At 34.9% G+C, this 14276-nt stretch overlaps 1 protein-coding gene across 1 annotated transcript; it reads left to right on the top strand.

The window, feature by feature from the left end:
- The first annotated feature begins 3840 nt into the window (after nucleotides 1-3840).
- On the top strand, nucleotides 3841-13750 carry LOC125681677 (mitoguardin 2-like). Its single transcript, XM_048921857.2, has 13 exons — nucleotides 3841-4136; nucleotides 6169-6387; nucleotides 6861-7040; nucleotides 7149-7240; nucleotides 7637-7858; nucleotides 8048-8160; nucleotides 8664-8736; nucleotides 8834-8920; nucleotides 10196-10294; nucleotides 12552-12686; nucleotides 12821-12874; nucleotides 12967-13083; nucleotides 13309-13750. The coding sequence occupies exons 1-13, from the start codon at nucleotides 4103-4105 to the stop codon at nucleotides 13459-13461; spliced, it is 1578 nt and encodes a 525-aa protein (XP_048777814.1). The 5' UTR covers nucleotides 3841-4102; the 3' UTR covers nucleotides 13462-13750.
- Nucleotides 13751-14276: the final 526 nt, after the last annotated feature.

Raw genomic sequence — 14276 nt, 5'->3', positions numbered from 1 at the left:
TCAATATTAATCTATCATGTATTTTAAATTACCCGCCGCTAAGAGAGTGGCCATTGAAGTTTAATTTATGACGTCACACCGTCTACTCCGGTTTATTTCATCAGCAGCACTGTAAACATGGCAAGTCACGAACAGTTAAGTTTGGAGCCGTATAGATTTGAGTCCGTTCTTTCGCAAGAATAAATTGAGAAAAGAAGACGTTCGGTCGAGTCGTAGACAAGGCAGACGATAAACGTTCTTTATACAAATGTCTTGAACTTGTCATTACGCAAATGGTGGATCCACAGTTTATACGTAGTCTTTTCTTTTCAAATGACTTGGTTGAGTAGGGAATTTCGGAGAGAAAATCCCTTTATTCACATCTCCCCTTCGCATTAGTGTAAATAAATGCTTGTCAGGAAGGCATGAACCTGTTTATTCATAAAATCTACCACATGCACAACTTTGATGATCTCACAGGTGCTTGGGTTCAGGACACCACAGAGTCGTCCACTTCTGCTTCATACTTAGATATTTTATTGAAAGTAGACATTAACGGCAAACTGACAACTCAACTGTATGACAAACGGGATGATTTCAGCTTCTCCATCGTCAACTTCCCATATTTATGTAGCAATATTCCATTATCACCTGCATATGGTGTTTATATCTCTCAACTGATTCGATATGCAAGAGCTTGTTCTGTGTATAGTCAGTTTTTAAATCGAGGTAAGCTACTGACAAACAAGTTGATGATACAGGGGTTTCAACAGTCTCGATTGAAGTCAGCATTTCGCAAATGCTATGGTCGTTATAACGATCTAGTTCGTCAATACAACCTATCATTGGGTCAAATGTTGTCTGACGTGTTTCATATCGATTGTTAAGCCGTTCTTGGCACACTGATTTTGACTGCGGATAACTCCGTTTACCTGAACAGGATATGGGGCTCACGGCGGGTGTGACCGGTCGACAGGGGATGCTTACTCCTCCTAGGCACCTGATCCCACCTCTGGTGTATCCAGGGGTCCGTGTTTGCCCAACTATCTATTTTGTATTGCTTGTAGGAGTTATGATATTGATCACTGTTCGTTATCTTCACCTTTCATTCAAACACTGAAATTGCTTAATTTGAATAATTGATTGATTGAATATTGTTTAACGTCCCTCTCGAGAATATTTCACTCATATGGAGACGTCACCACTACCTGTGAAGGGCTGCAAAATTTAGGCCTATGCTCGGCGCTTATCGCCATTGAGCAGGGTGGGATCTTTATCGTGCCACACCTGCTGTGACACGGGACCTCGGTTTTTTCGGTCTCATCCGAAGGACCGCCCCATTTAGTCGCCTCTTACGACAAGCAAGGAGGTACTGAGGACCCGGATCCCCACGGGATAATTTGAATAAAAGAATGATAAATGTTTGAAATGTTTAAATTGTACCTAAATGGTTTATTTTATATGACTTTGCGATTGGAATAAAACTTTTCATGAAAATATCTATTTCATATTTACGTTTGTGGCTTTCCATATAGTCTTTAGCAATTTGGCGCTCATGACGTAATCTAGGAAACAAAAACAACGAGACGAGATTTTGAAAACGATTCAGAGGGATTGGACGTGGAATTAACAATATAATGTATATCATTCTAAATGCTTTCTTCGTCTATTTTTTTTTTTAAATTCAAATTCTGCAGTATTTGAATTTATTGTACTAAAACTTACCAATAACATAGACTTGGATTCAAATATATTGCCTAACTAAACAAAGTGATTTGATTCCAAAATTAGCCGCCTCTACTTTAAGGAAGCGTTGTACATAATAATAATAACACCGGCGATACAATGGGGCGCATGATACAGTGAGAAGCGAGTATATATCTGTATATATATATCAATATCATTTTTCACATATCTTACGTTAATTACAAGAAATACATGAAAAACATTTTTAAAAATGGAAAAATACGGTGTGTGTGTTTTTAGATATAAATAACTAATTAAAATGTTAATGATTTTCTTGGTTATGTATTTTTTCAGTATATACGCATTTAAACGCTGTTATTACATTCTGTAAACCTGTATAGTATTGCTGTAACTAGGTACATCGCACACACTAAATGATACGGCACACCAATAAACAAAGAGTACGAGGACAAATGTGTATTGATAAATAGATAAACATCTACAGTTATGTGTATGTACAATGTCTATGTAGGTCAGGAAGACCTACTCTTCAGCTCGCATCTCAGGACACAAGTCGCCAACAAACTCCCTCCCTCCGTGTTGGGCAAGCCAGTTCAGATCGTATTGCTGGCTTTTTGGTTCACTCTTGATGTTTGTTTGGGGCGTGCGACAGCAGAGCAATGTCCTCAGCGAATCAAGCCTGGCTGTACATACCGCTGACAATAGCAAATCCATTAAAACATCGAATTTTGATGAGGTTGATATGAATCCAGATCTGATCACGAAAACGTAGCATGGTCAGTCCGGTTTGTTTGGCGGTGACGGGATACGAGTTGTAGCATGGTCAGTCCGGTTTGTTTGGCGGTGACGGGACACGAGTTGTAGCATGGTCAGTCCGGTTTGTTTGGCGGTGACGGGATACGAGTTGTAGCATGGTCAGTCCGGTTTGTTTGGCGGTGACGGGATACGAGTTGTAGCATGGTCAGTCCGGTTTGTTTGGCGGTGACGGGACACGAGTTGTAGCATGGTCAGTCCGGTTTGTTTGGCGGTGACGGGATACGAGTTATAGCATGGTCAGTCCGGTTTGTTTGGCGGTGACGGGACACGAGTTGTAGCATGGTCAGTCCGGTTTGTTTGGCGGTGACGGGACACGAGTTGTAGCATGGTCAGTCCGGTTTGTTTGGCGGTGACGGGATACGAGTTGTAAAACACCTGTAACAGGAAAAGAGAAAATGCAGCAGACCAGATCGGGATTCGAACCCGGGCCTCCTGAATCTCTAGTCAGGTGCTCTACCAACTGATCATGGTCTATCTGGCCACCGGCGATGGGACCCGTCCGATACACACCTGTGTCCGGGGATTCAAGAGTTTCATCGATATTGTCAGTTGTGTTTTCTCCTTTACATTCAATGTTGTGATCTACACATGGAAATTCCAGCATGGGGAAAGCCTGTCTCTCTCTCTCTCTCTCTCCATGATAAAAAAAAAGATGAATAAATAAAAGAATCAGTTAAGGTAATAACTTCGCGAAAGTTACGTCCCTTGTCCGCCATCTCCCGGATAAAAATCGCATTTCCCTACGTTGGCCTTTGTAATTTTCCTATCTGTAGCTTTGACATCTGTTATTTTTCCATCAACTGCAGTCAACTACAATATGCCCCAGATTGGGGCAACCCATTAACTTGTATGAAAACTTGGTAATTGGCTAAAATTCAAAGTAATAACATCTTACATTTGGTAAGGTAAAGAAGGAAAACTTGGTTTTTCACCGATTGACCTTTGGCTGACCCCGCGAAGGGACGTAACTCGCGGCGAAGTGTTGATACTTACCATGCCGATTCAAATACCCAACCAGTAGAGCACTAGCAGAGACAACAGTTAATCCCTCGCTGGTCGATTGGAATCCCCCCCCCCCCCCGTTTTTTTTTTTTAACAGCCGGAGAGAAAATGTACAGACAGAAGTAATCTTGTAATTTTCAATGTAAAATACAGAATACAATTGTTTGTGATTGTAAATTATCAATTTGTTATTAGGATGTAATAATTTTAGATTACAAATCATGAATTTCAAATTCACATACTATTTACTTGCTATTTGTCACTATTTGATACTGTAGACTAAATGGTATTTTTATTCGGGAAAAAAATTGCACACCGTTACACTTCTTTGTATTTTGAAGCAGGACAAGTTCCGGTTACGAGTTTTTGACTTTGAGATTTGTTTATCGGCGTTCATGACTTTGTATGACTGTATATTTGCATATTTTAAGATTACTGTGTGACATGAAGCATGAGACCTATTTGAAAATTTGATCTTAATTTGCACATTTCTAGATAAGATGATCTATCCTTAGTGAACCGCAAATTGAGCAATGTGTAAAAAACGAAAATAGGCCTAAATATTTATTGGTCTATCAAATTACTTTTACCTGTTTACATGGTAACAAGATTTGATCAACACGGATACAAAGGTAAATGTGAATCAGGGTTGTAAGTTGAATATAAGGATTTTACAGACTTCTCTATATATATCCTGTTTTTTGGCTTGTGCTGATTATTCGTCTCTTGAACAGGTCTAATCCGAGATTCCTCTGACTCTTACCCCCGCTTTTATATTTGACATGTGCGGGGGAGAGTCAGAGCGGACTCCATATTGAAAAGTGGGAATTCAGCGACACCAGCTGGTGTCGCTGCTTTACCTACCTCTTACAACTTTATTTCGCGGATCTATCTTCCAAGACGTGAGAATTCAGTTAACGGAAGATAAATCTATAAATATATCATGATTAATACGATGCTATCGCCGTTTAAACGGCCCTAACACCGACAAATGGAGCATCACTTGAATTAGGTCGCCGCCTCGCCATTTGATTTCTTTGCGCATGACGTCAGCACATGTAAACACAAAATTCCATCGTTTAAACGGCGATAGCATCGTATTAATCACGATGTATTTGTAGAATAATCTTCCGATAACTGAATTCTCACGTCTTGGAAGATAGATCCGCGAAATAAAGTTGTAAGAGGTAGGTAAAGCAGCGACACCAGCTGGTGTCGCTGAATTCCCACTTTTCAATATGGAGTTCGCTCTGACTCTGCCCCGCAGAAGTCACAAAATAAAAGCGGGGTTAAGAGTCAGAGGAATCTCGGATTAGAACAGGTCCAGTCCAAAGACTATTTCTACCTACGTAGTAATCTCAGCGAGATTCGTCGAGGCTGGATATTTGGACTGATGCCTCTTCCGGAAGAGGCGTCAGTCCAAATATCCAGCCTCGACGAATCTCGCTGAGATTACCTACGTAGCTACTTATAGCTACCTAGGTATTGAAACTTACTTAAAGTAGCTATTTTTACCTACTTTTTTCCTTTACTTGCATTTCGTGGCCAAACACAGGAACGGCACAATATGGTGTGTACCAAATTTCTTGATTCACTTACACTGACGATGAATACCACAAAAATATTGGACAAAAATGATTACTTTCTAACCTTTCAAATTTGCATCAATAACTACACCCAGTTCCATATTTTAGGAGCTTAGGATCAAGCTATGTGATAAGAAGTCTAGAATGTCTTACAAATCTGTATTAATTTTAAAGTTTGCCTTCATGCATTTTTACATGAAATGTTTTTGGGGTGATTTTTCATGCATTTCCTTTACATTCTCCACCCTCATAAAGTATTTGAATTTACACTCCGAATTTTGCTATGCACAACATGATGCATAAAACAACTAACCTGTTTAAAAGATGCGCCTTAAGGTATTCCATGTATAATGAAAGGATAATGAACAATTTTGAAGGATTTAGATCAACATAAATGTTTATTGTTAAATAATGATGAAAGTGAAGCAGATGAAATTCTCATGACTGGTACATAATTAGAAGCTGACCTTTTTGCACTTAAGACTTTTTGGAAGAGTTGTCTGCCCTTTGTAAAAATAAGAAAAATCTAATTTTCTAAAAATGTGTGTGGTCAATGATTAATTTTATTTCATATTTTCATTAAGAGAAAGTGTATGTAACTTTCTACCAAGAGATTTGTATGAAAATATAATTTCTTCTTAAAATATTGTAATAAAACATGCCTTTCCCATATACCTCAATGTTAAATTCTAGGTGAAATAAATCAAGCAGTAAACAAAATTTTGAAAATTCCTATGGTGGATTATTTTTAGTTGATGAACCCTTCAAAATGATACCATGATTACAAAAATTCCACCATCCATTTATTAGATATGAAATATGGTCATTATACATTGAATACCTTAATTATTATTTATTTATATTTTCAAAAATAGGTAAAAGTAGGTAGAAGTAGCTACTTTAAGTAGGTTTAAATACCTAGGTAGCTATTAATCATAAATAGCTTCGTAGACCTGTAGAAATAGTCTTTAGACTGGACCTGTTGAATTCCATGGACTCGGGTGGTATTTCATTTTCGTTTTATTTTCCTTTTTGTTTCATAAAGATTTCCTCATGATTTGCAGGTAATAATTTACAGCTAAAATGCCGTACACAGATTGGAAATTACCAGTACAACTAACAAGGATGAAAGTGGCATGGCCCTCACGAATAACATCACTTAGCGTGACGTTGGGGATGGCAATAATGGGCATGTTGGCATTTTACTTCCGCTACCAAAGGAAGGTGAAAAAGAAAGAATTGAAATCATCCACAGGGGAAACTTCCAGAAGAAATAATTTACAACTGCCAAATGGTGGTAAGTGATCATTCAAATGACTTGAGGTAACTCTTAAGTCCACAGGACCACCAAAAAACTTCTCGAGATTAAGAGTTTGTGTTTAAAAAAAGAGATGGCTAAATCTGAAAATCAACAATTCAACTGATATCTTTCAACTCTTATACTAACAGATTGCTCAGTATAGCTACTGGGTGTTTGTGTGAAGTTGTTGAGCGATGATTGCTATACTGTCATTGGGAAAAATCAAGTAAATTCATAATTCATGATCATTATGATGATAGTTAAAATTGACACTTCTGTTATTTATCTTCTCAAATTTTTGTCTTGTTTTTACATCTCAAAATCATAGTCGTGAAATTAACATCCATGTTTTGTAACACTTTCCGTGATAGAATTAATCATTAAACATTGGGATTTTTCAACTCCAAAATTCCCACAAAAATGACTTGTTATGCTTTATGACACAATAGTGATTTAATCAACTTGTTTAGATATCCATACACACCCACATGGTAGATATACAGAGAGTCCATCTTCGCTTTTGAATTCCCTGCGACAGAAGTCTCTGTCCGGTTCTGTATCTAGTATTGGTGGAGCCTCCTCTGCTTCAACAATCACCCACCAGCTTCTGGACACAAGTCACCTGTCTCCAACACAACTGTGCAAGCTAGGTAGAGTCATAAAGCAGAAGTTTTGAATTATGATAAAAATCAGGAAATTGGCCAATTTTCTGTTTTTAATGGAATGGATCCATTGTAATCTTTTCATTTTCTCTGTAGGATTTGAAACACTGCAGCAAGCTGTGATATATTGGGAAGATGGTTTAATGAAGTTATCCTTCAATGAAGATAGGTCAAAACCATCTTTACAGGTTAGTACAAAGGTCAAAACCATCTCTATTGGTTAGTAAATGGGTAACATGACAGATTGATATTGCTGCACATTGCAATTTGATCAAAAGTTGATGAAAGAAATTATCAATGCTTGTTTAAAAAAAAAAAGAATAATTTTTCTCCATGTTTAGAATATTTTCCTAAACACCCAGAAGGAAAAGAAGTAATTTGATCATTGATCATAGATTTGAGTTATTTCTTCCAGGATTAGTGATTTGATGTTAGATTTGAGTTATTTCTTCCAGGATCCTGAGACAGCATGAGTTGATGTTAGATTTGAGTTATTTCTTCCAGGATTAGTGATTTGATGTTAGATTTGAGTTATTTCTTCCAGGATTAGTGAATTGATGTTAGATTTGAGTTATTTCTTCCAGGATCCTGAGACAGCAGAGATGCAGCACCAGATGGATCAGCTGCTGGATGCAGCATACAGAATGATTGATACATACGAGCGACGAGCAGAGAGGCAGGCTGATCACATAGCCCTAGAAACAGCCCTGGCAGCATACACCGAGGCCGACCTTCAATCTGAGAGGACACGCAGCTTTGATGCCGGGTCATTGAGTGACCAAGATTCCTTTGTATCTGCTACTGATGTAAGAACTTTTGATTTCTTATTAGTATTATATGCTGGTAAGTACATAAAATTACACGTATACCAGTATTATGCACCCGTTCTAACGTGGAGAACAATCGTCGTGTGAATCAAAGTAGTTTTGTAAAATATACAGTTTACAAATGTGCTTTTAAAAGTTTTGATAGAAATTAGAATTTTTTTATTCCAGATGGCAAACTTGTCAGATTTAGATAACCACAGAGAAATGTTCCAGCACCTTCCGTTATATGAGGCAGGTCTCCTAGAATTAAAACATGGTCACGTGCCTTGCAGAACTCTAAGGCATGTAATTATATTTCAGTAAAACTTCTCTAAACCAGTCCCTTGAAAACTGATTCCCCCTCAAATTCAGCCTATTTCAAAGTCCAAACCAGAATCTGTTATAAATATGTTCCTTACACAGATATTCTCAAACCAGTCTCCTCTAGATTTCCAGAGTTTTAAATAGATATGATGCAACACTTGCTAGTGAAGCTGAACTTAGATTATTTATATGCTGTTCAGTAGGTAACATGAATGTCATACAAAGTCAGAATGGGAGGATAAATGCCTAGAAATGAAAACGAATTTGATGTAAATTGTGCATCAGTTTAAAATGGAATAATAAAATAGTTGCCGCTCAGAACTGAGCTGGTTTTTTATCAGACAGTTCTGCAGGTGGCTGATTTTACAGAGGTTTTACTGTATAATCTCATCATTTGATAAGAGGAGATCAGTACATATCAAGCAATACTTTTTTTTCAGATACAACAATCTATGTCTTATGCTGTGTTTATAAATTTTAGGACAGAGATGACACATTGCATTTCGGATACTGAATTCTTGGCAAAGTTGCACTGTATCCGGCTAGCTTTCAATGTATGTATCGCAGAAGGATTCTTCTCATTTAGACCTCTTATAAAACTGGAAATTCCCGAGTTTACGAAAGGTAAACTTGATCCATGTTTTCTTTCAGATAATCTTTCAACAATCAAATCAAAGGGAATACTTCAAAACCATGGGTAAACAATTGATTGGTGACCTGATGATCAGAGCTGAGAGGGTAAGAACAGACTACCGTATATACTCACCTATAAGTCGGTGCGCCTATAAGTCGGTTGTATTTTTTAAGGTTATTTTGAAGGAATTTGCCATTGACCCGCTTATAAGTCGGTACAATTTTTTGTCAGAATCAGTTGACAATTTCAAGTCAATGCTTTAGTGTTTTTACCTATGTTTCAAAAAATATTTTAAGAAATTAATAATTATGAGGTGCTCGATATCCAAGCCATAACTGTTTGGGGTTTAAACGCAACCCTTGATCTATTATGGGTAATGATCCCTTGTTTACCTAAGCAATTATGGTCTCCTAATTACCAGTACCTGACACCGTGTTTACTTAGTGGCATGCGCCTCGCGAAAACCGTTTTTGTGGGATTCCGGTATAATTCATGGTATCAACAATAGAGTTTTTAAGAGTCAAGAATGATGATATGAATTATATGTTAACAATATTCAATCTTTTATGAAATATATTTCAACCGGTATACATATGAAAATTTCAATATTAAATCAGGTTCGTAATTCAATTTTACCGATAAACGATAGATTAGTTGAATTGAAAGTATTACATGTAGTTACCGGTATCCGTATGTAAATAATTTTTAACTAGATAAAAATATGTAAATACTTGTACTTTATTCATAATTTTAAAATACATAAACAATACAATATGTCTAGTATTTGTGAACAATAATCATTTGTGTGGTAGTCCATGATAATCGTCGGAGTTGTTTTTTAAAAAAAACCACTACATTACGCCGCCCAGAAAAATACCAATCTTCTTAGGACGCGCCTATAAGTCGGACATAGAGTTTTGGACCAAAAATTCACTCCCAAAAATCCGACTTATAGGCGAGAATATACGGTAGGTATTACAGAGGATAGTCAAGGCATTGTAAGAATAGGATCGAACACATTATCACTCAGTTACAAGGGAATAGGCAGATTAAGGTTCAGTATTGTATATACAAACACTAGAACTGAGTAAACGTGTTCAACATTTAACTAAAACCTGTTGAAAACAAAACATGATGCAATACTAACAAATGCAAGTAAAATTAATTTTGAAAGGGGTGGGGGTGGGTTTCACATTAAATTTAATAGAAAATCTTTGATTTTGACCTTCAATCTTTCAGATTTTGGAGGTCAATCTGATGTCGTTCAGAACCTAATCACATGTATGTGGGGGGATTTTCCTCACCTTGTACAATAACAGTGTCTTTGTTATAGAGAATTAGGAGAATTGTATGTCCATTATTTTCATTTTGCTTTTAAGGACCCAGATGAATTCTTCACAGCATATAATGCAATGACAGATTTTATTGAGGTGGGGGAAAACTGGCTCAAAATTGAAGAAGAACTGAAAGGGCGAGGAGTAAGTATACATGTTAAGGTTATTGTGAACATGTTAAGGTTATTGTGAACATGTTAAGGTTATTGTGAACATTTTAAAGTTATTGTGAACATGTTAAGGTTATTGTAAACATGTTCAGGATATTGTGAACATGTTAAGGTTATTGTGAACATGATAAGGTTATTGTGAACATGATAAGGTTATTGTAAACATGTTCAGGATATTGTGAACATGTTAAGGTTATTGTGAACATGATAAGGTTATTGTGAACATTTTAAAGTTATTGTAAACATGTTCAGGTTATTGTAAGCATGTTAATGTTATTGTGAACATGTTAAGGTTATTGTAAGCATGTTAATGTTATTGTGAACATGTTAAGGTTATTGTAAGCATGTTAATGTTATTGTGAACATGATAATGTTATTGTGAACATGTTAAGGTTATTGTGAACATGATAAGGTTATTGTAAACATGTTCAGGTTATTGTGAACATGTTAAGGTTATTGTGAACATGATAAGGTTATTGTGAACATTTTAAAGTTATTGTGAACATGTTAAGGTTATTGTAAGCATGTTAATGTTATTGTGAACATGTTAAGGTTATTGTAAGCATGTTAATGTTATTGTGAACATGATAAGTTTATTGTGAGCATGTTAATGTTATTGTAAGCATGTTAATGTTATTGTGAACATGATAAGGTTATTGTGAACATGATAAGGTTATTGTAAACATGTTCAGGTTATTGTGAACATGTTAAAGTTATTGTGAACATGTTAAGGTTATTCTGAACATGTTAAGGTTATTGTGAACATGTTAAGGTTATTGTAAGCATGTTAATGTTATTGTGAACATGTTAAGGTTATTGTAAACATGTTAATGTTATTGTGAACATGATAAGGTTATTGTAAACATGTTAATGTTATTGTGAACATGATAAGGTTATTGTAAACATGTTAAGGTTATTGTGAACATGTTTAAGTTATTGTGAACATGTTAAGGTTATTCTGAACATGTTAAGGTTATTGTGAACATGTTAAGGTTATTGTGAACATGATAAGGTTATTGTGAACATGTTAAGGTTATTGTAAACATGTTCAGGTTATTGTGAACATGTTAAGGTTATTGTGAACATGATAAGGTTATTGTGAACATGTTAAGGTTATTGTAAACATGTTCAGGTTATTGTGAACATGTTAAAGTTATTGTAAACATGTTAAGGTTGAACATGTTAAGGTTATTTTAAACATGATAAGGTTATTGTAAACATAATAAGGTTATAGTGAATATGTTAAGGTTATTGTGAACATGTTAAGGTTATTGTGAACATGTTAAGGTTATTGTAAACATGTTCAGGTTATTGTAAACATGTTAAGGTTGAACATGTTAAGGTTATTTTAAACATGATAAGGTTATTGTAAACATGATAAGGTTATAGTGAACATGTTAAGGTTATTGTAAACATGTTAAGGTTATTTTGAACATGATAAGGTTATTATGAGGAGTAAGTAAAGAAATCAAGTTATTTATTGTCTTGATGAGTAAAATGAAAACAAGTTAAGGTTAACTGTTATCATAGTGAGTAAGTAAAGAAGTTATGACATGAGGGATGTTAATATTAGGTGAAATATATGTCGTTTTATAACATAACGAATATTAGTTTTAGGTGAAATATATGTCGTTTTATGACATGATTGGTGTTAATTTTAGGTGAAATATATGTCGTTTTATAACATAACGAATATTAGTTTTAGGTGAAATATATGTCGTTTTATAACATAACGAATATTAGTTTTAGGTGAAATATATGTCGTTTTATAACATAACGAATATTAGTTTTAGGTGAAATATATGTCGTTTTATAACCTAACGAATATTAGTTGTAGGTGAAATATATGTCGTTTTATAACATAACGAATATTAATTTTAGGTGAAATATATGTCGTTTTATAACATAATGAATATTAATTTTAGGTGAAATATGTTATTTTATAACATAACGAATATTAATTTTAGGTGAAATATATGTTGTTTTATGACATGATTGGTGTTAATTTTAGGTGAAGTATATGTCGTTTTATGACATAACGAATATTAATTATAGGTGAAATATATGTCGTTTTATGACATGATTGGTGTTAATTTTAGGTGAAATATATGTCGTTTTATGACATAACGAATATTAATTTTAGGTGAAATATTTGTCGTTTTATGACATGATTGGTGTTAATTTTAGGTGAAATATATGTCGTTTTATGACATAACGAATATTAATTTTAGGTGAAATATATGTCGTTTTATGACATAATGCTGGATTTTATATTGATGGATGCATTTGATGATTTGGAAAATCCACCATCTTCCGTCATTGCAGTTATTCAGAACAGATGGCTGTCAAACAGCTTTAAAGAAACTGTGAGTTCATTTTTATTAGCATACATGCAATAGATTTACATTACATGTACCTGCATTTTCTATTTCCAATACACTGTGTTTCTTATTTACACATGTTGAGTTTGGAAGTAATCAATTAATATTTCTGAAAATAGGCTCTGTCGACAGCTGTGTGGTCGGTATTAAAGGCCAAAAGACGTCTGCTGAAGGTAGGAGGGATGACATCAAAATGTTAAAAGAAATCTGATTAGAGCAATATCTTTGTTTGCTAGGTATGTCTGACATTGTGTGTGGTATTCAGTTTTCAGATGGTTTTATATCCAAGTTTTATTCGATTTCGGAACACACCAGTCCAGTATTAGCGTGGGGGTTTATGGGACCAGAATCAGAACTCAAGGGATTGTGCATGTTTTTCAAGGTCAGTAAAAGTTAGATCAATACTGGAAAAAAACGCAAAATTATTATCAAAACTTCTGGTGAAATACATGACAAAAACCTTAGGAATTTAATGATTAAGGTCATTCATGTACATATTGACAATACAGGACGGTAGAAACATGCCATGGAATGTTGTTTGTGTGTTTATATATAGTGCAAGTGATTTATAAGATGTTACGGATTTTTCTCTCTCTTTACTTTACAGGAGTCTGTGTTGCAGTTCTTGAGAGACATGTTTAGTTTTGAATATGTCCGGTACACAACTGTTGATGAACTAGCAGACGATATTGCGTATTTGTTACGAAACAGAATTGAAAAAGCAGTTGATAAGATTTCTGTAGAAAAATTGCAATTATAGGTTTTAGTCATTCATATTCCGTTTTCAAAATTGTGTTTTCTTTCAACTGTGATCATGTTTTGTTGTTGCAACTAAACAGAGTGACTGTTCACATATATCATTGCATCAAGTTGAACCATGCGTGTTAGAATAAACATTATATAGATCTCTACAATGAAGTGGTACACTTAATTTTATACACTTGTTTTTGTTTACACTTCTCTTGTATTTTATAGAGAAAATATATGATGTACTGTTGCAAGAAACTTAATGCTCCTGTTCCATTTTATGTAATAAAAGGTTAAATATAGTAGTTTATTGCTTTTTTAATGCTTGGTCACAAGATATTAACTGGTACAGTTGTACATATAATGAATGCAAATTTTCTGGTTGTGACATATTGCTTTTATGAATATAAACAGTATACAAACAAAGTCAATGACAGAGCTGTTTACTTGTACGAACCGTCCATATTTTCCATGGATTTTTAAGTCAAAATGTGCTCTATGGATTCACGTTGAAAATCTATGATTTTCCACAAATCTGGGGGAAAAAATCAGTTTCCGAAATTTGTCGATCGGTATGATAAAGAAGCTTGTCAATTGAATTAAACTGGTTCCTTGCTGATTGGTTCTGCACCGAGAAGCGAAACCAAGAGGTGAATAGGAAACTAGTTTAGTCAGTCGAAGTTACCATTGTTTAAAGTGCACCATTGATATTGATTTATTGACAACAAGGAGTTTTTCATACAAAAAAGGGTTTAACAACCTGAGTAACACTTTGTTATATTCAACTTTTATACTGATAAAGTGCTCAAAATACTGACAACTTGGTTC

Source organism: Ostrea edulis, chromosome 2 (assembly GCF_947568905.1).
Source record: "Ostrea edulis chromosome 2, xbOstEdul1.1, whole genome shotgun sequence".
NCBI classification, from domain to species: Eukaryota; Metazoa; Mollusca; class Bivalvia; order Ostreida; family Ostreidae; genus Ostrea; species Ostrea edulis.
This window is presented reverse-complemented; position numbering and strand designations above follow the sequence as displayed.